At 41.8% G+C, this 21939-nt stretch overlaps 1 protein-coding gene and 1 long non-coding RNA gene across 3 annotated transcripts in view; one reads left to right on the top strand and one right to left on the bottom strand.

The window, feature by feature from the left end:
- Nucleotides 1-477: 477 nt before the first annotated feature.
- Nucleotides 478-7526, bottom strand: abhd17aa (abhydrolase domain containing 17A, depalmitoylase a). 2 transcript variants are annotated; one of them, XM_005721136.2, is made up of 6 exons: nt 7346-7526; nt 6557-6642; nt 5327-5805; nt 4960-5154; nt 3713-3892; nt 478-2915 (listed from the first exon to the last, which is right to left on the bottom strand). In XM_005721136.2, exons 3-6 carry the CDS (start codon nt 5803-5805, stop codon nt 2690-2692), a joined length of 1080 nt encoding a protein of 359 aa, XP_005721193.1. In that variant the 5' UTR covers nt 6557-6642; nt 7346-7526; the 3' UTR covers nt 478-2689. The 2 variants fall into 2 exon arrangements, with proteins under 2 accessions (XP_005721193.1, XP_005721192.1); XM_005721135.2 differs by having other exon boundaries at nt 5327-5808.
- Nucleotides 7527-9258: 1732 nt separating this feature from the next.
- LOC102212001 (uncharacterized) overlaps nt 9259-21939 on the top strand; it is a 16458-nt gene continuing 3777 nt past the window's right edge. The window contains exon 1 of the long non-coding RNA XR_311415.1: nt 9259-9862. This is a non-coding gene — a long non-coding RNA (uncharacterized LOC102212001). The remainder of the gene's footprint in view (nt 9863-21939) is intronic.

Consider the following 21939-nt stretch of genomic DNA (forward strand, 5'->3'; position numbering starts at 1 on the left):
AAAAAAAAAAAAGCCACAAGATGAAACCGGGAATATTCCCCAGTTTAAAAACAATTAACAGGAAGTTGAGTGGTGTTCAGTAATTCTGCTCCGCTGCTTACCAAGCCCCACTGGTACTCCCAAAATGAAGTAATCAGATCAGTGCTAGTTCAGTAAATGTTCCCTTTGACAAAACGCAGCTGCTATCACTGACACCGGCGGGTCTGCTGTGCAGTAGGCACCTTCTCATGCTTTTTTTTCAGGGCCTGTTAGTCCAAACAGGACTCTTGTATCTTTGATGCTGGCCTTTAGAACACACTCTATAGTAATGAAGAAGACACAGAAACTTACATTTTATACCCTTATTACACTTTGGATACTTTGTACAATAGTGCTGAACTTAAGACCTGCTTTCGTCATGCTTGATCTGATATATATAAATGTGTAAATATACTGTATGAGACAGTATGTGTGTGTGTGCGGGTGTGTGTATGTGTGTGATGATGTGCAAAGGTGTGTGTATGTGTGTGTGTGTCTGTGTGTGTGGTGGAACCTGCACCACACCAACAGTGAGAGGCTCAAATATGGCTTGTGTCACACATGAAGCGTGCTGCCACCCATAAAAGAGCTCCTGTACATTTAGGGCCACGGAGGTTAAACCAGAGCTAGTAGACATGATCTCCCTTCACGGCAACCTGATCCGAATCGCACTGTTAGCCTTTACCATTAACATGCGTGGTTCTGAAACAACCCATGGCCCATTCTAAAACAAACACATTACAATCATGACGAGAAATAAAACAACAACAAAAACACGCTACAAAAATTTTTTTTTAAAATGTGCGGAGGCTGACTAACCCTGGTGATGAGTGCTACGGTAACAAGACATCGAAATCAACTTGTGCTGTAAGACTACAAATTCTCAGTACACTTCTAATGAAGCACGGTAATTCAGAATAAAATGAACATAACATCTTATGGTTTAGGGGGAAATGAGCAGCTATTTTGTCTCCTTATTCCTTTAGAGCCTCTGAATCCAACCAGAGCATCAATCTCCACAATTCACCAGAAGAAACTACAATTATTCACAACCTTCTCAACAGCTGCACTCCAGGCTTAAAATGTACAATCTGACATCTGCTAAATGTGCATATTTGCTTCTTTTTTTGTCGTTGTTGTTGCTGGAAGTCACATGAGATGAATGACACACCTGTGTATATATATGTGAAGCGACAACCAGCAATTACCAGCTTACAAGTAAGACTGGAAAAGTGGAGGGGAAGCCAGCCTGGCTCTAAGCAAAGGTGACAAAATCCACTCAGCAGCCACTATAAACCTTACTATATAACCCTTTGTATGTGACATGCAGTTGTTTTATGGGGTGTTACAGGCTGGACAACTTCTTTTCTGGCTGCAGTCACCTTCTGGGACAATTGTATGTGTGTCCCAAATTGCCAAACCTTTCCTTAAATCTTGCCAAACCCATGCACTCCAACCTCTTAACGTCATTCATTAGTACCTGATGGGCAACAGATTTCTGTTAAAATGCGAGGTTAGAAATACTGAGTAGACCTGCTTTTCTATAGCAGTACTGTTAATGTGCCTTCTGACAGGCTTATTTCCATTTCAACCACTTATTAATTCCTGGTATGAAAAATGTCAAACTATACATGAAAAAAAAGAAATTAAAATAGTTCCCTGTGGCACGTAGCTGCAATTCTGCAGACAGTCAAATGTAACAGCCGGGAAATAACAGGGAGGCTCACCATTCTTTGATCTTTTTGGAGACAAAATAAAAAAAGAAATGTATGAGACACCTAAGAGCCATAACACTGTGACAGTACTCCAGGCTTGTCCCTTGCATTTCCACCATAACTGACACCAAAGGACAGGAGATGGACCCCCAAAACCACACAAAAAAGGAAGAGGGTAGTGTTTGCTGGACAACTTGGTAAATGCCCTGGCAGTCAGATGGATGTTCATTAACAGTAAACAAGGAGGGGAGGAGGAAGGGTGCACGTGCTTGACCAGTGTTTGTCCACAGGAGAGAGAACTGGTCAAGCTGTGGAGGTATTCTTCATACATACAGACACAGAAAACAAAACAAACAAAAAAACACCAATATCTGATAAATCTCCATAAGCCTCCTCCACTCTCAGATGTCCAAGTCATCAGGATGTCCTTCATTTCTATCAGCGCTCACCCACACACAAACGTGTGAACACATTATTCAGGTGTCACAGGTCCATGGGGGTATGACTATACAAGCAACACTCACAGTGTTAGCACACACATTCACCACCAGACACTTCACCATTACATCTGTATGCCTTTTTTTGCGACAACGCACACCGTGAACCAGGTGAAGACATTTTAAAGCTGCAAATCAAACTCTTCCCTCATTAAAAACTGCACCTGTGAGGTTGTTTCTTTATCTACTGTAGTGTCATCTATCCTTATTAAAAATGTTCTAACCTTTAAAACAGGAAACAGAACATAGTTTGTGTTTGTGTTTAACCTGAAGGTGTGCTGCTTCAAGACACACAGATGTGACCAAAAATCACACAACCCCTTTAGAGCCCCCCCCCTCCCTTCACCCATATTTCTATGCAAACATGCCTATATCCACCCACCCCCCCCACGCACACACGTATTCACAAATACACACACACAGTCTCATTCATACAAACACAGAGAGGCTGTGTGTTTCTCAGGCATGCTGTGCAGCCAGGTCCTGGTTAATAAAGCGTCGTAGCCTCTCCAGGTACTGACTGTAAAGCTCAATGTCGTTGTGGCCCGCTCCCTCCACCCAGAGCGGCTCCACGGCCTTGGGACAGCGCTCGAACAGAGCCAGGCCGTGGGAGAAGTCGATCACCTCGTCCTCTGTACCATGAATGATAAGCACTGGAGATGGGATCTTTGACACCTTCTCGATGCTGGAAGAATATTTACAGAAAATGCAGAGAACGGAATCAATTTCTCTGTCCCATTGTAATGCATTTGTCTCAGCACGTCTTATGGCATACAGATTGATTTTACATCTAATCTCTTTTTCTTTTTTGAGGATCTGCATTTGAAACCGGTGGTTCTATAAGATTTTTAATTTCTTCTGTAACAAAGAACAGCATGTGGTCATTCTGAAGGTTTCTCTGCAATCTATCTAAACGCTAATAATTTCAGCAACAATCGAAACATGGTTAAGCTCTGTATCATTCGATTTGGTTGTAAAACAGTACAATTTTCCAATCTTTCATTTAAAAAAAACATTTACAGAGCAATGAGCAAGTACGAGGATTTAAAATGAACATTAACAAAATAATAAATAAAACCCCCTGTGCATCTGCTTTTTCCAAGCAGTCCTATCAAGTCTATGAAAATATCTTCAACAGACCACAATAAAGTATTAATATCCTGCAAGGGACTATATATAAAAGTAGCTTTGTGGCTAATCCAGGCATATTTATATCGATATGTTCATTAACACATGCTCTGTACCTTTTAAATGAATTGAATTTAAAATATGATGTCTCAAACTATCGCTCTATTGCAACAATCAACACTGTTAAGAAGTTAGAACATACAGATGGACTAATTCTGCTTCAGAAAAGAACTGAGGCGCTAGTCATGTTTCCTTTTCACTTAATTAAACTGTAATAATTCACTTAATTCTAAATGACTTCCAAGTAATCAAATCGACAGTCTTCAGGTTTGCAGTCTTGGGAAGTGAACTTACTTTGGAAAAGCATCAAAGCAATATGTTTTCTTAGTGTCGGGGAAGGCAACCCTCATGCCGGAGGTGAGAGGAGAGTGGAGGACCACAGCAGCACACTCAAACCGCGATGCCAAATCGACTGTAGGCACCGTGCCGATGCTCTGTCCGTACAGGATGATATTCTCAGGGCTGATGCCGTACCTGAGACACAAAAATTCACGTTTCACAATAAATTTTGGCAATAAGTGACACAGCCTGTCCCCTAATCAGAGAGTTGGTGGTTTTATTCCCAGCTCCTCCACAAGACAAAACACTGACTGCAAGTTTGTCCTGATGGCCGCACAGTCGGCATCAGGTGTGAGGAGTGGGTGAAGAGGAACCACATTACCTCAGGTTAACAAATGCTATGCAAGTGCAAACACTGAACACAGAAATATGTTGAGCACAGTGTACAAGTGTGAAACTTCTCATGTCCAGATAAACGCTAATTTTCAGACTCGTGCTCTGAACGGTTTTCTTCCACCCCTGAATATTAAAGAGAGAACACGCTGTGCAAAGTTAAAGCGTTTTTTTTATGCTTGCACACATAAGCTTGAGTTACAGTAGTTAATCTGTTTACTGTTTGCTGTAATTGCTAGTTACACTCACAGTTTGCACAGTTGGCAGGGTGATTAGGCCAGCTGGCAGGATGGGGAAAGAAAAGAAAATGATTCGCGTGAACAAGAAAAAAATAAATAAAAACAAAAGGGATTCATGCATGTAAAAAAGTTTGGGGGAAAACTTGTTCAAAAGCACAAACATACGTGGCATAAGCCACATTGAAAAGCACAAAAATAAAATGTTGAAATAAACCAGAATCTTGTTTTATTTGTTCAGCGTCCTCTGCGGTGCCATCTGGAAATGTTAATTTTCTACCAACATTAGGCTCATTAACTATGATGGCAGCAGATAAACAAGAGGGACAAGTAAGAAAGAAGAATATTAGATGCACCACTTCACGTAGAGCACAGTATGTCATCCTACTGTTTGACTGCGAGCCACTGTTTAGCTGTGACTACACTGGCTGAACGACAGAGAGAAGCCACTGTGGTCAGCAGGGAAAAAGCTTTCATGAGCCAACCAAATGTTTTTTTTGTTTATTTGGGTTTTGTTTTTTTCAAAAAGTTACCAGTCAGTGATGTAAGTGGCCCTTAAAAACTTAAATGGCATTTCATGCTTGCTGCCCATTAGGTTTGGACCCACCAAGGACTGAATTTGGGCCTTCTTACCTTGAGCGCAGGGCGTGCCAGGCAGCATCAATGTCAGCATATAAGTTCTTCTCAGAAGGCTTGCCAGTGCTAACGCCGTAGCCTGAGTAATCATAAGAGAAGATGTTGCAGTTGATGCGGGTCCCTAATCCGATGTAGAAACTGCTCATCTGGCCCAGGTCTACTGCATTACCGTGGGAAAACAGAACAGTGAACCTGAGGGACAAAGCAGAAAAATTGGAAAAAAGGAAGTTAGGCAGCGAGTTGTGCGGCCCAGGGTTGGTGTGAAATCCCACAAACAACTGCATTCTAAATACAGACACACAAGGTTGTGATCCACTTATCCAAAAAATGTCTCATGGTTTCCAGGTGCTGCTGTGCCTCTCACCTGGCATTTGGGGCACAGCGAATGTACATGCATCCAACCCTGTTTCCTCGGCTAGATCTGGTCAGGAATACATCCGTCACGTCCAGCTCTCTCTGTGAATACTGGAACTCTGCTCTCTCTGTGAGATGCAGCTTCCACCTGCCCTCACTCCCAACACTGCTGCCACCACCACTGCCACTACTGCTACCACCACCTCCTCCTCCACCACCGCCACCACCTCCAACACCACCGCCGCCGCCTCCTCTGTCACCTCCGCTAGCAGTGCTGAGTCGAGAGCGAAGTCCAGGGGCTCCGAGAGAAGGGAGACCAGTCGCAGACGTGGACCCAGATGCCGCTCCAGCCCCAGAAACTGGATCTGGGTCAGGGAGAAGAGCATAGGTGGGCTCTGGGGGGAGGAAAGCCAGTTTGGCTGCAATGCGGCTTGGGCATGGGGGGCAGCAGAAGAGGCAGCATAGCTCTCGTATGGACAGACCGTTCATCTTCTGGTGGAAATACAGATATAGCAGACAGAATAATTAGGAGTCAGGAAAAACAGAACAAAAACAACATGCTACAAGCAAAGCCTTTAACCACTAGTTCACAACAGGGTTTCCCACAGTTTCTTTCTTTGTTTAAAAAAATTTGTTTTTTTTACATATTTATTATTGTTTGGCTGATTAAGCTTACAACGCTACAATGGTGCAGTTGATAGAACTGTTGTCTTTCCTTTACATGTTATTTCTATGTCTTTGTGGGTTCCCCGGGTACTCCAGCTTCCTCCCACATGCCAAAGTCATGAATGGGGTCAGATTAATTAGTGATTAGCGAATGGTTGTTCTGTCTCTATGCAATAACCCTGCAAAAATTGGTAACCTGTCCAGGGTGTACCCTGCCTCTTATCTGGACTAGCTCCAGCCACCCACACCCCACCAACCTTAATTTGGATAAGTAAAAGATGGATGGAAAGATGATTTAGCTTATGAGAAGAGTAGTGGTATCACATCATTCAGCAAAGGAAAAATATTTAATCAGTGAGGCAAAGATTTAAACTGCCATCTGCTAACTACACTGAAGATGAGATGTGATGCCAAAAGAACTATAAGTTAATTTAAACAGACTGATTGGTGAAGAGTGTTTTTCAAAGTGAATAAAAATTTCGGTTTTGGGTGGATGGCTACACACAAATAGTTTAACCACCTCTGCTAACCAGCTGCCTTGGGGAAACCCTGCTATGTCCTGTTATGGATGTACCTGGATTCAAAAATCCCAGTATCTTGAAATCTACTGGCACACAATGGTGCCAACGTCCTCTGGTCTTGTCACTGAGCCAGCTGGATCTTTTTAGGAAGAAAAAGAAGAAGATGAAGAAAGAAAGAAATGTTTAAAATGGTTTTGCGTCGCGCAACACGACAAAATTATACATGGCAATATACAGTTACAAAGGCGTGGCCGCTTTATGAGTCTCAGTCTAAAACAGTCGCCGCTGCTTTGGATTACATTTAGGTCATATACAATTATAAAAGTCAATAGCATCCTGAAATCGTATGAGGATGAGATCAGCTTTGTGGAAAGTATGTGACAACCCATTATTTGTCTGCTGTTGTTGACATCATTGCACACGACCCATAATCTTAAGTAAATATGAAATATTTAACTTCAGGTGTGGACTGTAGCTCCTAACCTCTCAGGGGGAGATTAAGGTTATTTAGATACCCTTGAAACGGGTGGACAAGAGTGCTTAAATTCAACACCCCCTCAGCAGACAGTCACACAGAGCGATATGCTAACGGTAGCTACATGGTTAACGATAATAACCTCTAGTGTTAGCCATCGATGTTGGCTGTATAACTGCAGCAGACTGCTGGCATAGCAATGCATGCGACCGATGAGCTAGATAAGGGCCACGCTGCTGCTGCACACTAGCCGGTGCACACGTTAATATCAGCTCCGAGTCGAATAGATCATCACTTAGCGTTAGCGAGGCAAGCAGCTAGCGGCGGCTAGCTCGTTAGCAAGGTATCCTAAATGCGAGCTGCTTACCGATTCACAGTAGGCTTGGAGGCAGGAAGGTGTGCCCCTATTTGTACACAGAAGCAGCACAAGACTTCGATATTCCCTCTTTTGCCTTGACATGGATGATTTTACTCAAGTGTACTAACAGCTGTCGGTGGCTAGCTAGCTGATATTCATGGCAAACAGATTTTTTTTCTACTACTGTCTTACGACAACCGGAAGTGACGTAAGAACGTAATCCCTTTTAAAGCTTTATTATAATGTGACAGCAATAATTTATTATCTTGAAATTTATTTTTTAATAGATATTGTCCGCAAGTAAATTTAAACAGTGACATTCAGTTATCATTTTATTTATCATTGTTTATTATTGCACACTGTCAATCTTTTCTATATAGTGTCAGTTATATGGGTAACACCAGTGTAATTACAAAGGACAAAATAGGTGGAGGGGTTTACAAAGTTCTTCAAAATTTTAACAAAATAATAATACTAGTACTAATGCTAATACTACTACTAATAATAATAGTAATAATAATAATAATAATAATAATAATAATAGAGCATATTTAATCAAATCCGTGAATCTGGGAGATTAAATTAAAATAGCTCGAACAGCAGGTCACAGAAGTAAGGGTTTGTTTGTTTTTTCATATTCACTGGAGACAAAATGTATTTGAAAATGTGCTATTTGTTGGAACAGCAGTGAGAATGAGCCAATGCCACAGTGCAGAAAATACTCAATCAGTAGTAAATATGCTGCATTTAAAATCTTAATTATAAGCCCAGAAGTACTGCAAAATGCAGCTGTGTCGAGCTTGAAGGTGCTTATTATGCAGCAGAATGGATTTATGTGCGTGTGTGCACGCTCTATTATTTCAATAACATGGAGTAAAAACAAAACAAAATGAGACCAACTAGATATCATTTATTTTATTTATTCTTAGTTTTTAGGAAGTCCTAGCTTTCTGAATGCAAAATCTTGTCTTTGTTTACTGCCTCCACAATTATTTGCACCCCCATCCCAAGCTCTCAGATCCACTGCATTCTTAGCACTCACCACTCACACTAATAACCCTCTCAACCCACTCTTCGCATTATGCCCAATTATGTGATGAAGGACTTAAAAACAGAGACCAATGTGGCATAGCAGCCCTTCAAAATTCCTTACTGACTTAGTTTGCATTGATCCAGACATATCTGTGTATATGCATATGTAAAACTATTTGTATAACTATGTGGTGGGAAACAGGGTGGACAACCAATGTCCTGATACCTACATGTGATGAAATGCATATGTCTGTAGGTAATATGAGACAGAGAACTATAAAAGAGAGATAAATGTAATAATACAATACCTCAAATAAGGTTAGTAAAAGAACATGGCAGGAAAAAGAAAAAGAAAAAATATAAATACAGTATGCTAAACTAACCTTATAATGAATTTGAGAGCAAGGATATTTTTATTAATTATTTTTATTTTATCTGATTAACACTTTTTGCTTGTTTGTGTGTTTGTTTGTTTGAGTTTGCTTTTATGCAATGAATAACAGATATATATCCATATATTTTCATGTATTTTTGCTGATGTCGTTTACAATTAAAACAAGTGTTATTTGGTGATATTTTGGTATAGATCCGGCCCTACATCTGTCTACTTATTATTTCACCATTTTCCTAAATAAGAAGTAGAGGTGCATGTCTTTGTCTTTAAACCCTCTTTGTATTCATTAAGGTGAAGGCGTCTGCCAGTTATGTATTTAGTCATAAGCTTTATTCGGGTATTTTTATTATTTGGCAAAATATTGTTAATGTGCTAGTTCACTCTGCAGCTTTATGTTTATGTTCTGTAACTCACAACATGCAGTACGTATAGACCTGGACGCGCGCGCGCGCGTGTGTGTGTGTGTGTGAGAGAGAGAGAGAGAGAGAGAGAGAGAGAGAGAGAGGTCCTCCATTCATCATTGATCCACTGCAGGACTGTGTTTCATGGGGGTGTGAATTATGGGCCCCTGTTGTCACTGTGCCTGCTCTGCGTTGGACGTTTCACCTCGCCACTGTAAATTTAAAAAGGGGATTAGATTTTGCTGACAACTGATTTCAAAGCCGCAGCTCGACCAAGTGCAGAAAACTGCACGGTACCTCTTGAAAGAAGACTTCATACTGCCCCGCAATTGCAGGATTTGGGGAATTTGCAAGGATCGGAACAAACCTAACGGGACGCAAAACGCATTCGAGATCACAGAAACCTCAGTAGATTTTACGCAATTACACTACGGACTCTTTTCCTTCAGGGAGGAGAAAAAACCCCAAACGTTTAGTTGACTGGGCGTTTTGGACGCGCAGTGATGCTACGGCGACGCACAACAGAGGGAAGGGACAGGTGAGGTGCGGCTGAGGAGCGCAATTTTAGAGAGGTTTTGAATACCCCCGAGCTGTGCTACTCAACCCCGGTTTCATCATAGAAAAGAAGAAGATCGACCGGCGAGGGCGAGTTGGCGATTGGCACCTGCCTCACCCTCCAATACCTGGCCATCTGGCGCGGTGAGTATGCCAAATGATGGTGGGGTTTGGAGATGGATAGATGAACAGATGCTTTGAGGGAAACGGAGGGTGGTTGGGGTGAACAGGTAGTGTATAAGTGTGCAATTTTATTACTGCCACTAAACGCCATGCTGCATTATTACAGTCCTCCGGCTTGGATGTGGTACCGTCTGGACCTTTGTGGGCACGAGCTGCTCTTTGTGTCTGCTGTGCAAGTTTGGTGTTATTTGCGTATGACGTGCAAATCTTCATCATTTTGCTTTCACGTGTTGCATATGGTTTTGAAATGCTTATTCTTTATAGGCTTGAGTGATGTCTCAGCAAAATAACTAAATATTTAAATAAATAAAGACTCACAATGCACATTACCATGTAACATTAAAACGACGGATACGGCTTAATTAACATTTTCATTTGGATTGGATCATAGGTCGTGATTTGTGCCCATTGCTCCCCGGTGACGTATTTTACTGCCCCTCTGTGTACATTTATGATGGTTTTCTTTAGTGTTTGCAAGTGTTTTTTTTTTTATTTCTTTAACAAGAGAAAAGGTCAGATGTGATCATTTAGAAGCCATAAAGTCGATTGATTATGTCATTACTCACTTGTGTGGTTACAGGGTGAATGCGCAAAGAAAACAGTTGATAAATGAAATGAAATTGAAGAAATGGAAAATTGTTGTGAATTTACACATAGACACATGTGCCTCAATATTTTCATCGCATAGGTTCAGTCACAGAGTGACACAAACTGAAGTCACTTTATGTCTTTTCTCCTAAATGTGCCTTTTACAGTTACAAGAACTGACACCCGAATAGTCCATAACCAGCCTGCGCACTCACAACCTCTATAGCCAAAGTTAAGTGCTCAGTCACCGCTGTCCCAGCTTCTACTGAAGTGATTTAACAGTTACATGTAGTTCACTGTTTACAACTTCACCCTTCATACTAAAAGCTATCAAGTTCCACAGAAGGACTATTACAGCTTCCAGCTGCTGTAATTTGTGTTTGTTTTTCTGTGCGAGCTGAAAGGCAAAAAGAGATGGTTGGTGACAGACAGAAAAAGACAGACAGGCTAACAATGCAAAGGATGAAGCAGTCCTGGCATAAACTACAGGGGGGGTAAAAAACACAGAAAAAGAAATGATGGAGCAGAAAGCACAAGTGTTGAGGGAGAGGGGCTGCAGACAGCACTTGGAGCGGGTGTGAATGGTTTCCCTGTTATCCCTGCTGCCCACACAGACATCCACACAGCAGCCGTGCGAGCAGGTGCTAACCCCACCACACAGCAACCGCAGGGAACAACAGGTGCAGCCACTCTTTCCTTCAGCCTTCCTTTGGAAATCCATCTAACACCTACCCATCAAAAACATACAGCTACACCAAACCTTTCTAACATCCCCACCCCAAAGCCCACAGCCCATACTGAAGGGAACCAAATGGATACTTCAGTGTACATTTAGGAAAATAGCAGAGGATGGCCAGGAATGAGGAATTTAATTATAAAATATATTATGCCATAAGCAAAAGTGAAACTACTTGAATTGATAAAGCAAAGCGAGCTGCAGGTAAACACAATGTAGAAAGCTTCAGGTTGAGATAGCTTCCCATAGGGACATTTAATGAACTCTATTGATCACATAGGACTCTATTCAATCACATATGCTAAGCCACAAACGGAGAAATTCAGTCTTGGAGGGAAAAAACAGAGAAAGAGATTGGATTCCAGAGTAATACAGCCCAACACAAAGAGAGTAAATCAAAGGCAGATTACTGTGATGGGGTTGTTAAGTACCACATTTCTAAAAATGTGTAGAATGACAGTCTCAGATCCTGTGTGTTAAGCAGAGTGAGATGAAACAGACAGAAGATGTTGGAAGGAAAGAGATGTTACCTAACAGCTTCTCTGTTCCTATTGCCAAGAGAATACGTCAAGCAATTGGCGACAAATTGCTCCTCTTTACCTCTGGTACACAGAAAGGAACAGTCAGACACCCCTGGTTTAACACTGGGAGGCTGCAAGCTGCTGCAAAACCAGTCGCTTTCTTATCAGATTTACTTGTTTCTTTATTTGCCAGCCCCGAAGATCTTTTATACTCAATAAACTCGGTTGGGTGAGCAGATTTTTGTGAAATAAGTTAATGCTTTCTGGGGGTTTTTTGTTTGTTTTTTGTCCTTTTCTAATTTTCTCATTACATTTAACCCGTAAGTTGCTCACTGTAGATTGCCTTGTTCTCACACAGCCTGGACATGCCTACCACCCACTCAAGTAATGGTAACATACGCTCTTACAGTGTTTGGATGAACTTTACTTTCCAGACTTGATGAATGAACTCCCACCTGCCCTAACAGTAATTTCTGTGTCAAAGCGGAGACAGGATTATCCACTAATCTGATTGTAAAACAAAACAAAGCTGCGTCTAGTATCAAGAGATTTGAAGAAATGCTTATTTTCCTCAAAAGGAGCCAGCATATTACGAGGCTCCAGTTTCATACAGGGAGCCATATTTATCGGGTGGCGGGGTTTGGTGGGATTCTTCAGAACAAAATCAACACTTCAAAGGGGCGATGGAGTTCTCAGACCTCGGGGCAATGAAATCAGAAGAGTTTAAGCAGGCAGGCATCTGCTGGGTGACCCATTCCCGCTGGGCCCTCGGTGCATGGACCTCAGGGAGTCATTCTGCAGGATTAAAGGGGGCCAGAGGGTCAGGAGTCATGCAGGCGTGCTTTCTTTCCTTGGCAGAACTTTGTTCCCTATGCTGAGATAGGTGTTTAAAATATACTCCTTTACGCAAAGCTTCTCTGTGTTGATGTGAGAGGCTTTCAGGAGTTTTACTGCCCCCCCCCCAGCAAGCCCCTCCAGATGTTTTAGACGGAAAGAAGCAAGATAGCAAGTACCCCTGCAAACAGAGGAGCGTTACCTGTGGAAAACTGCTGTAAATTGTCCACAACACCATAAAGTGCACAGTGCAAGATAAATGATGTTCAGGTGGCCAAGGTGGCTGAAGCATGTGGATTTAGTTGTTGCATCAGCCACATGCGCCGTGTAATAATACCGTGCAGTTATTTCCATGTTAAAATCCCTTCAGAGTGGCCATACATCTTCAGTTTTATGACTCTTCTTTCAGTGATTCCTCCCTGAGGGTGCTGCTCTTTTTATGTATGCCTGTGCGCATTCTTCACACGCTATAAAGGCCTCGCATGCAGGGATGGATCATACTATTATGAAATGTAATCAGCTGCCAAATACAAGCTACCTGCAAGCTTTTGAAATAGTAAATGACATCAAACATAATCTGAGTAGTTTTGGATAACTTGATACATGAGCATGTTAGATTACTCAAATACGTGTGTTCTTATTGTATTGTTCTATCCACTGCCTTACCTCATCAGCACCTCCCATTACTCCCTCACCCAGAGGTGAGGCGTGGGAAGGTGTACGCACATATTTCATGTGCGCGTACTACACGTGCGTGTGTCGCACATGAGCTTGAAAAAAGGAAGTATGTCTCGCAAATCAACCCTCTCCTTTGCACGTAACTCGTATTCCCGTTTAAGTGGCTAGAAATTGGGTTTGGAGCGTTATCACAGCTGTTTCAACTCAGACAGATAGAGACCGCCTAATCTCCTTCATTCTGTGATCTCATTTACATCGCAAAATTGCAAAAGGGAGAAAATGACCATCCACTCCATGCTTTCACTGAAGCACTCGCACACATCTACACGCGCACACAAACAAGATAAGCAAATAACCAGTAACCTTTTCTCAAATGCCACCACTAAGGCACTTGACTTTTTACTTCTCTGCACAAAATGAATGGGGCTTTATATATATATATATATTTCTTGGGAGCTTGGTCTATCTTCTCATATTTTGCTGCTTTTGTTGTCCAACACATTCAGTGAGCACCTATGCCAAAAAGCAGGCTTTAGTTATGGCAGCTTAGCCGGAGGGATTTGGAGGACTTTTTTTTTTTTTATTGGGAGATAAAAGCATTCGAGTCCTTTGTCTTTCCAGCTACTTGAGACTGTTTTGTGGCCTGGTGAAGCTTTGTTGTGGCTAATCTTTCTCTCCCCTCTCTGTCCTCGCCTGCACCCATCCCATCTTCGCAGCAAACACAACTTTTCTCTTTTAATTATGGCTTTTCTTCTGGGGACCCAGTCACAACTGAACGGAGAGGAGCAAAGCATAGCAGAAACACAATTATACCTGCGAGGAGGAGAGAACCTTCTCAGGGGAGGTGTCAGTGTATGGGTGTTTATACGCTGCTGCTGCTGCTGCTGCTGTGGGAGTGTGTGTCTGTGCAAGCATGCATCATGTACATGTGTACAAGCAGATTCTTTGGCATTTTTGATATCTGCAGTGAGAAGACCACCTATTGTGGGCTATGATCCTCTTAGCAGGCCTCTGCCAAAAGAGCTATATTTACTGCTGCCGGTGATCACAGCACACAAAGAACAGCATGTCATGAAAATGAGCTACCTTTCAGCCCCTTCTACACCAGCATAAGAGAAGCCACTAACAGAGTGTGAGATGTATGGTAATGGATGCCGCGCAGGGACATTAGCACAGCCTATTTAGCATAGTCTTTGTTGAGGTAGAAAAATGAACAGGCAGGTGGATGACGAGTGCTGGTCAGTGAAAAACACAAGGTAAAAAAAGAAAGAAAAAATACAACAAATGCAACGATTATTTTTGGCTGCAAAATCCACAGTTTATTTTTGTCAAAAGAGAACCAGTTACCAAGCAGTAAGATGATTTCTTTCCTTGTAATGAATGTTAAAAAATAACGAGGCTTTGCTTCAGAAATTGATAAGAAGGGAGGAAAAAAAAAGATTCTGCCTGGAGACAGATGTCATGGACACCATTAAGACTGTGTGACTAAACAGGATAATGACTGTATAAAACCAGGTCAAATTCATAGGCGAAAAACCCCTGTCGCTGTTGTGTAATTAGACTGCATCTTCACTGGCGTCGTACGCACAGGGGTGTGCGTGCGCTTGACTCTGTGCTCATAGTGTGTGTCTGAGTGTGTGCACTGCATACTCATGTGCCTGCCTCCAGCTCGGAGCTGTGCAGTGAATGTATATGTGCTTACTGCAGTCAAACTCTGGTTAGCAACGTTTGCCCTTGCTGCAGCTTTGTACAGCACGGTAAATGTTTTCTGTGCGTGCAAGTCTATGTGTGTGTCTGTCTGCGTGTGTGCGTGTGCTGTTTCAGACGTTTTCATATGCATTTCTATCCCACAGTAGCAACAAAAAGTACATACATTTGCCTGTTTTTTAGCCCACAAATTGTTGTTATTTGCATGTTTAGATGCATCCTCTCTACTTTTCTGCACAAACCTGCCTGTCACCCAGACACTGATAGCTCCCTGCATGCTGTGTGTCTGTCACTACCAGCAATTTAGCTTTAGGCAAAGGGCCTGTTGGAGAAGATGTCTGAGGGGAGATGAAACCCTCTCTGGCTAGACTCCAGCTCTGTCCATCCTATTTTAATTACCTATGGCACTCACCCAGGGGAACATCACTTCCTCTCTGTGTCTTCTCCACCCTTTTCCTCATCTCCCTTCTGTCTCTTTTTTCTTTTTTTGCTAGCACCGTCTCTTTTCATCTCCTTGAGCCTCATTATCTCTTTCGCAGTTTTTACCTTTTTCCGCTTTCACCCATAAACTAACAGCACACAGCTGCGTCAGAGCTATACGCAGAGGTAACCTTTGCATTAGCATATAAATGACCCTATAGATTGAATAGTATTTTAGGATATTTAACAGCAGGAGACAGATTCCTTTAACTCTGATTAGACCCGTTCTAAGGAGACAAGCAGCCACTTGAGGGAATATCGCCTCCACCTCAATAAAGATAAAGACCGCGACACTTCCACTTCTGAGGAGCGCGTGACTGTGTCCGTCATAGACATTTGCTCTGTCCTGTCATTGAATATGAGCGCATGTAAACACATCAAATATCTGTGTTTTAATTTAGCTTCTTCCCAACCTGCTTCCTTTGACACCATGTAGTCTAGCCACCTGTTTTGAGAGATTTTCACATTAACCATTCTGAACTTGCGTCACAGACCCAGTCCCAGATTTACAACAAAGACACACGTCATTCATAAAATCCGAGTTATCTATAGAGCAATGTGTGGGAATTTACCCAATGAGCCATGTCAAATTAACATTTTAGGGATCCATGCTCATTTACTTTCCTTCTGAGATTAAAAGACAAGTTCATTTAGCTAAATACCAAACCCGAAAGCAGGTGAAACTTAGCTCTGTCAAAAAATTGAAAGAAAAATCACATATTACACCTTATAACCGAAGTGTAAAAACATTCATTCACACTTTTACAGGAAGTTTTTAAAGACTTCTCCATGAAGCTCCCAGCCATAGAAAGAGTCTTGTACATAACACATGTAAAACAGTGATAAAACACCTTGTTTTTGCTTTTTCCAGTCTCTGCAAAGAGCTAACCTTCTGCTCTTTACATTTAATTTCCAGAGCAGAAAAGAGGAAACAAAATGTTGAACTGCCCATTAACAGAGATGGCATCCTCAACGTGTATGATAAAGACAGGAGCTGTAACCCACCTTCAGAGTCTTTGGATCTTGGAGCGATGACTCCAAGAATTCTCAGCTTCTCTTTTGAAATATAAAGCTCATGTTGATTCTGTTTTTAGTGTCGAAACAGATTTGTGCATGAAGGCTACCACATCACAGTTTGATCTAACTATTTAACTGGTATCACTCTATTAATGGACAAAATTCAAATTCATCATGACAAACACCCTGGTCAGCTACAAACACAGCTCATCACATTTTGCCTGAATTGAGTCTACTGTACAGTAGCAGCACATACCAAAGAAGGATTCTGGATTTTTTTCACTATTTTTTACCCTTCCAGTGCACCCTTTTCATTTTCAGCTCAAATCTGATTGAATCCTATTAATGAAACGATACTGATTGTGGCGCGGAAAACTGAAGTCTGAAGGTGACCCACTTCTCCCATTTTAGCCCGTGTCTGTGTTTCTACCCTTAGGCCATCTTGCTTTATTCCGGGCTTTAACCTGCATACTGTCCTCAAGGAGCAAGTGTGTTACAAATGAGAACAAGGTCTAAAGGATTCTCTCTCAGCTGAGTCTTTAATACTGCCATAGCCAGCATGAAAACTCTACAGTCCAGTTATCCTTGTAAGTATATTGTATATCGCATATTAGTAAAAGTCAGTCTGTCATAATAACACAGCAGAGGAGGTCTCAGAAGCTCACTGGGGAAAAGCATTGAAAGCACTACACATAGTTCTTTAAGGCCAAAATTGTGGACTCAGAGTTTAAACTATGTCCAGCATATATATATATATATATATATATATACATATATAAATTTAGAGACCAAATTGCTTGTCTCCCATCCCCCTCCATGCGGGGACCCACACCTCCTTACATCTGTGTCCATGTACACGACTGCGTGTGTACTTGTGTTCCTGCTTAAGTGTGTACGCATCAGTGTGTGTTGTTTGTTTGACTGCGCACACATATGTGGGCAACGTATGAGTTAGAGGGCAGACCCGCCCTCCTCACGTTTACATCTACTGCAATAAAACATCTCTCCCTAGCTTTGCTATTGGTTGCTACGGTAACAAAGGCACAGAGTGGAGTGGTTGCCGCAGCCAAACAGTGAGCGAGAGACTGAGAGGAAAAAAAAAAAAGATTCTGCCTGTAAGACCTAATCACAACAACAGATTCGGTGCATCGCACCATAAAACACAGCTTGGTAACAGTCATGAGTAAAATGTCAACACCATGAAAAGATAGGTTTGGATTTTATTCATCCATAATATCTTTATATATATATGTGTGTCTGTGTGTCTCTGTGTGTGTGTGTCTGTGTGTGTGTCAAAGGATTAATTAATGGCTGTAGTGTAGCTGGGTGCAGCACAGGTCATAGCATTGAGTTGATGTCTGCCTGTATGTGTAGATGTGTGGGTGTGCGTTGGCGGCCTCGTGTGCCTGGGTGGGGGGGCTAGAGGGTGTTGCTCAGGCTTTGCTCATGGCCAAAGCTCATCAGTGTGAATAGGGATGGTGCTCTTTACTCCCTATTTAGCAGGATGAGAGTGTATTGATCTCACTCGGTAGCTTTAATAGCTGAGATGTCATGCAAATATGAGCATGTGCAGCGTGTATTCAAGGCCAATGAGGCATTTAGGGACAGGATCATTGGTAAATATTGAATAGTTGATCCTCGAACTAGATGTCCTTCACGTAGCTTGTTGACATACTGGAGGTTGTATAGAAGTCCCCAGCATGCTGCTCACCCCCTCTGGTTCCCGTCAGATCAGCTGTGGCAGGCGAGACCTCAGAGAAGAAGACTCACTGTCAAATGAAGCTCAGTCACAAGTGACGAGTACCAAACATATGGTCAAACTGATAAGAAGTGAAAGCCGGTGTGTGCGCTCCTTTAGATGACCCGCTGATTTGCTAATTATGTGGGTGTTAGCAGGTGATTTGCTAATGAGCTGCCTGATGAGGCTAGATTGCACCGTGCGGCTGTCGTCGTCATTACATGCGTCCCATGATAAGAGTGTCAGTGTCACACCATTTAATCCTATCACACCAACATGATCTGACACAAATAGCATAACATCCTTTCTTCTGCTCCACTTGCTCAACTCTCCTCTCCTGATTTCCTGATACTCATCATGTCACCAGTCTGGTTTTTATAGCTTGATGAGCTGGAAGGCAGTCGCAAGTGGCATCGCTCTTCCTCCCTTTTTGTCTTTCATCTTTCACTTCTTTATTCAGGATTTTGGCTCAGCTGGGAAAACTCAGAGCCCTTGATAATCAAAGAGTTGCCCCAAACCTCTTTTTTTTATAACTCAGATCATTAAAAAAAAACAGTACCTTTGTCTTTGCACTGGATAGCGGCAAAGGTTTAATAAGTTGGCTTGGCCCAGATCGTATTGCTTATCTTATGGATCAATAACCGTAATCAATACACTCTCTAATGAGCAGGCTTAATTAATCTTTTACCAGAGGGTTTTAGTATGTTTGGGAGTGTGTGTTTTTAGCCTTTACAGGCTTTCAGAACAATCATTATATAGATCACCTTTATGCAGCACAAGATTTTTGTGCAAGTTAAAATTATTTTGGTTTTTGCCTTCAGAGCTGCTTTAATTCTTCATGGCAGTGATTCAACAAGGTGCTGGAAACATTCCTGGGAGATTTTAGTCCATATTGACATGATTATATTAACACACAATGGCTGCAGATCTGTAAGCTGCACATAAATGATATGACTCTACCATTCCACCACACCGCAAAGCTGCTCTATTGGATTGAGATCTGGTGACTGTGGAGGACATTTGAGTGCAATGAACTTATTGTCATGTTCAAGAGACCAGTTTGAGAGGATCTGAGCTTTGTGACAGAGTATGTTAGCCTGCTGGAAGCAGCCATAAGATGATGGATACACAATGGTTATAAAGAGATGGAGTCAAGGGAATATCCTTCAAACCAGAACACAACTACCAGAAGCCTGAGTAGTTAATATAAGGCAGGATGGATCCATGCATTTGCGTTGTTGTACCATTAGAATGATGCAGCCAAAATCTTCTTCTGTCCAATTTTGTTTTAGCTGTTTTACCTTAGTTTCCTGTTCTTAGCTGACAGGAGTGGGTCCAAGTGTGGCCTTCTGCTGCTGTAGCCCATCTGCTTCAAGGTCTGATATGTGTGTTCAGAGAGGCTCCTCTGCATACTTTGGCTGAAATGAATATTTGTTTGACTTACTGTTTCCTTCTCATCAGTTCAAAGCAGTCTGGCCATTCTCCTCTAACATAAACAAGCCATTTGAACTGCAGCTCACGTGATGTTTTCTCTGTTTTGGCGTATTCTCTGTAAACACTAGAGATGGTTGTGTGGGAAAATCCCAGTAGATCAGCAGTTTCTGAAATACCCAGGCTATCCGTCTGGCACCAACAACCGCATTCATCATTAAACATGTCTAAGACAAAAGATATGATCATTGATTTTAGAAAATGTATTCATACACAAGAGGTCATGTCCATTAAGGATCAGACAGTGGAGCATCTTCAGTCTCATAAATGTCTTGAAATAATTATTGATTAAAAGCTGAACTTAGAAGCAACTGTGAGGCAAAAAAAGGTATTGGTGTCTAAAATGCTCTCATTTCCATAGTGATAAAACCAGGATGATTTTATTTAATCATGCTTTGATTGAATCTTTTCGTATCCTTTTTCTCTGTGTCATGGTTTGGAAACATATCTGTAAAGAACAGAAACTCACCCAGTCACATTGTTAAATGGTCTTATAGGCTGATATTTTAAAGGCGCCACAGCTGAACCAACATCGCCGTACACCAGAGAGATACGGGGTTTGGCTGGTTTGATTTTACTTGATGACTCACATTGCTTAGTAGTCTTAGTTTTTATTATAGATGTAACTATTGTTTTCACCTCTCGATCATCAATTGTCCGCTTGAATCATCAGTTTATTTATGTATCTGCTTATTGCTGAACTGTTAACCTTTCTGCACAAACCTGTTCTTAGATGTTACTGAGCTGATCTGTCATGGCACCCCCTGGCAATTGCAGAAGTAGCCCCTGGGGTATTTTTTTACCCCACTGGGAATCACTACTGCTGGTGTATTTGAAAGGAAAAAGCTCCTGTGGTTCAGAAATATAAGATCATTGTCGATGGGGCTTTCAGATTTGTAATACTATTAAAAGTATTCAAATGTGTTTGTCAATTCTTTATGCAAAAGATATTTTGACGCGCGTAGTTATTTGTTTCATTTTGTATTTCTTGAACGCAAATCCAGTTGAACTTTTGATGTAAACAGGAATCATAACCACATAAAGCAAACACCACTAGAGTAGTTCGAGTTTGTATTTGTTTTTATTTTTGGATATTTAGCAACATCTAACACTTGAGAGTGGTTACTGCTTCCTGTTCGTAATGAGCTCATAAATATACAGTGTAAGTCACCAAACTTAAGATAAACAGAAGGAGCACAATTGTTTAGCGGCAGTGTGTTCAGGCGTATGATAGCTAATCTCACTGGAACACACACTTCATTTAATTCCATCTATCCATCTTTCAAATCCACGGACAACAACAGAATTTCATCGTAGACTTAAGCATCACGTGTGGACCCTCCTCGTGTTGTGGTCATAATGAAACGAGGCTGACCCTAAACCTGACTCCATCTGTTTTAGTCTAGGGTATCCCAAAGGAGTTTCAGATGAAACAAACCCTCCACTCCCCCTCAGGCCTCATCCAATGCATCTGATGAGCAGCAGGCTTAGAGATGTCAAACCTACAGTCTCTGGGTTAGAATTACATTTGAAGTGGCCCCAGAGTATAGCCTCTAGCCCACATCAGCTCACAGATGTCTTCAAACAGCATGTCTCTCAATCTTACACAAAGTCTGAAGTACTGGCAACACAGGTTACTGTGTACTTAAGTATGTACGAATATATGTGCCCTACATCTGTGCGCCTCAAATAGCAGTTGTCATCTCCTTAGAAACGAACACATTTACCTCTCAAACTGGTTTTCTATCACCGAAAACAACTGTAAGAGGTTTTTTTTAAGTGGGTACAGACTAGATGAGAGGTAGAGAAACGAAGGGAGGTGGTGTGCAATGGAGGAAGAGAGATGGAGGAAGAAAGGAAATAAGCGGCTCGGGGTTGGGGAAACATGGAACATGGTATTCGGGTTGATTTGATGGGAGCAGCATTGATATTGCTCAGATCTCCTCTTCCGTTTCCAACCTCTCTTTTCGTTTACATTGTGTCATTCTTCACATTTCCCAGTATTACAGCAGCTCTGTTAGAAACCCAAGACAAAGCCCAAGTACTCCACCCTTTATGCTCTCCCCAGTTTGTCTTTTTTCTTCTCTCCTCGTTATATCGCCTCTCCTCTTTCAAAGTATTTTCCACATCAAAGACAGTTTGTGCTACCTCGCAGGCGGCTACAGCTGCACTGTTCCAAAAAATAGTAATGTCAAAGTATCTTACTGTATATTTTACAGTTTTGTACTGTCTTTCTAGAATATCATTA

This window comes from Pundamilia nyererei, unplaced genomic scaffold (assembly GCF_000239375.1).
Source record: "Pundamilia nyererei isolate P.nyererei 1_Seehausen unplaced genomic scaffold, PunNye1.0 scaffold00004, whole genome shotgun sequence".
NCBI classification, from domain to species: Eukaryota; Metazoa; Chordata; class Actinopteri; order Cichliformes; family Cichlidae; genus Pundamilia; species Pundamilia nyererei.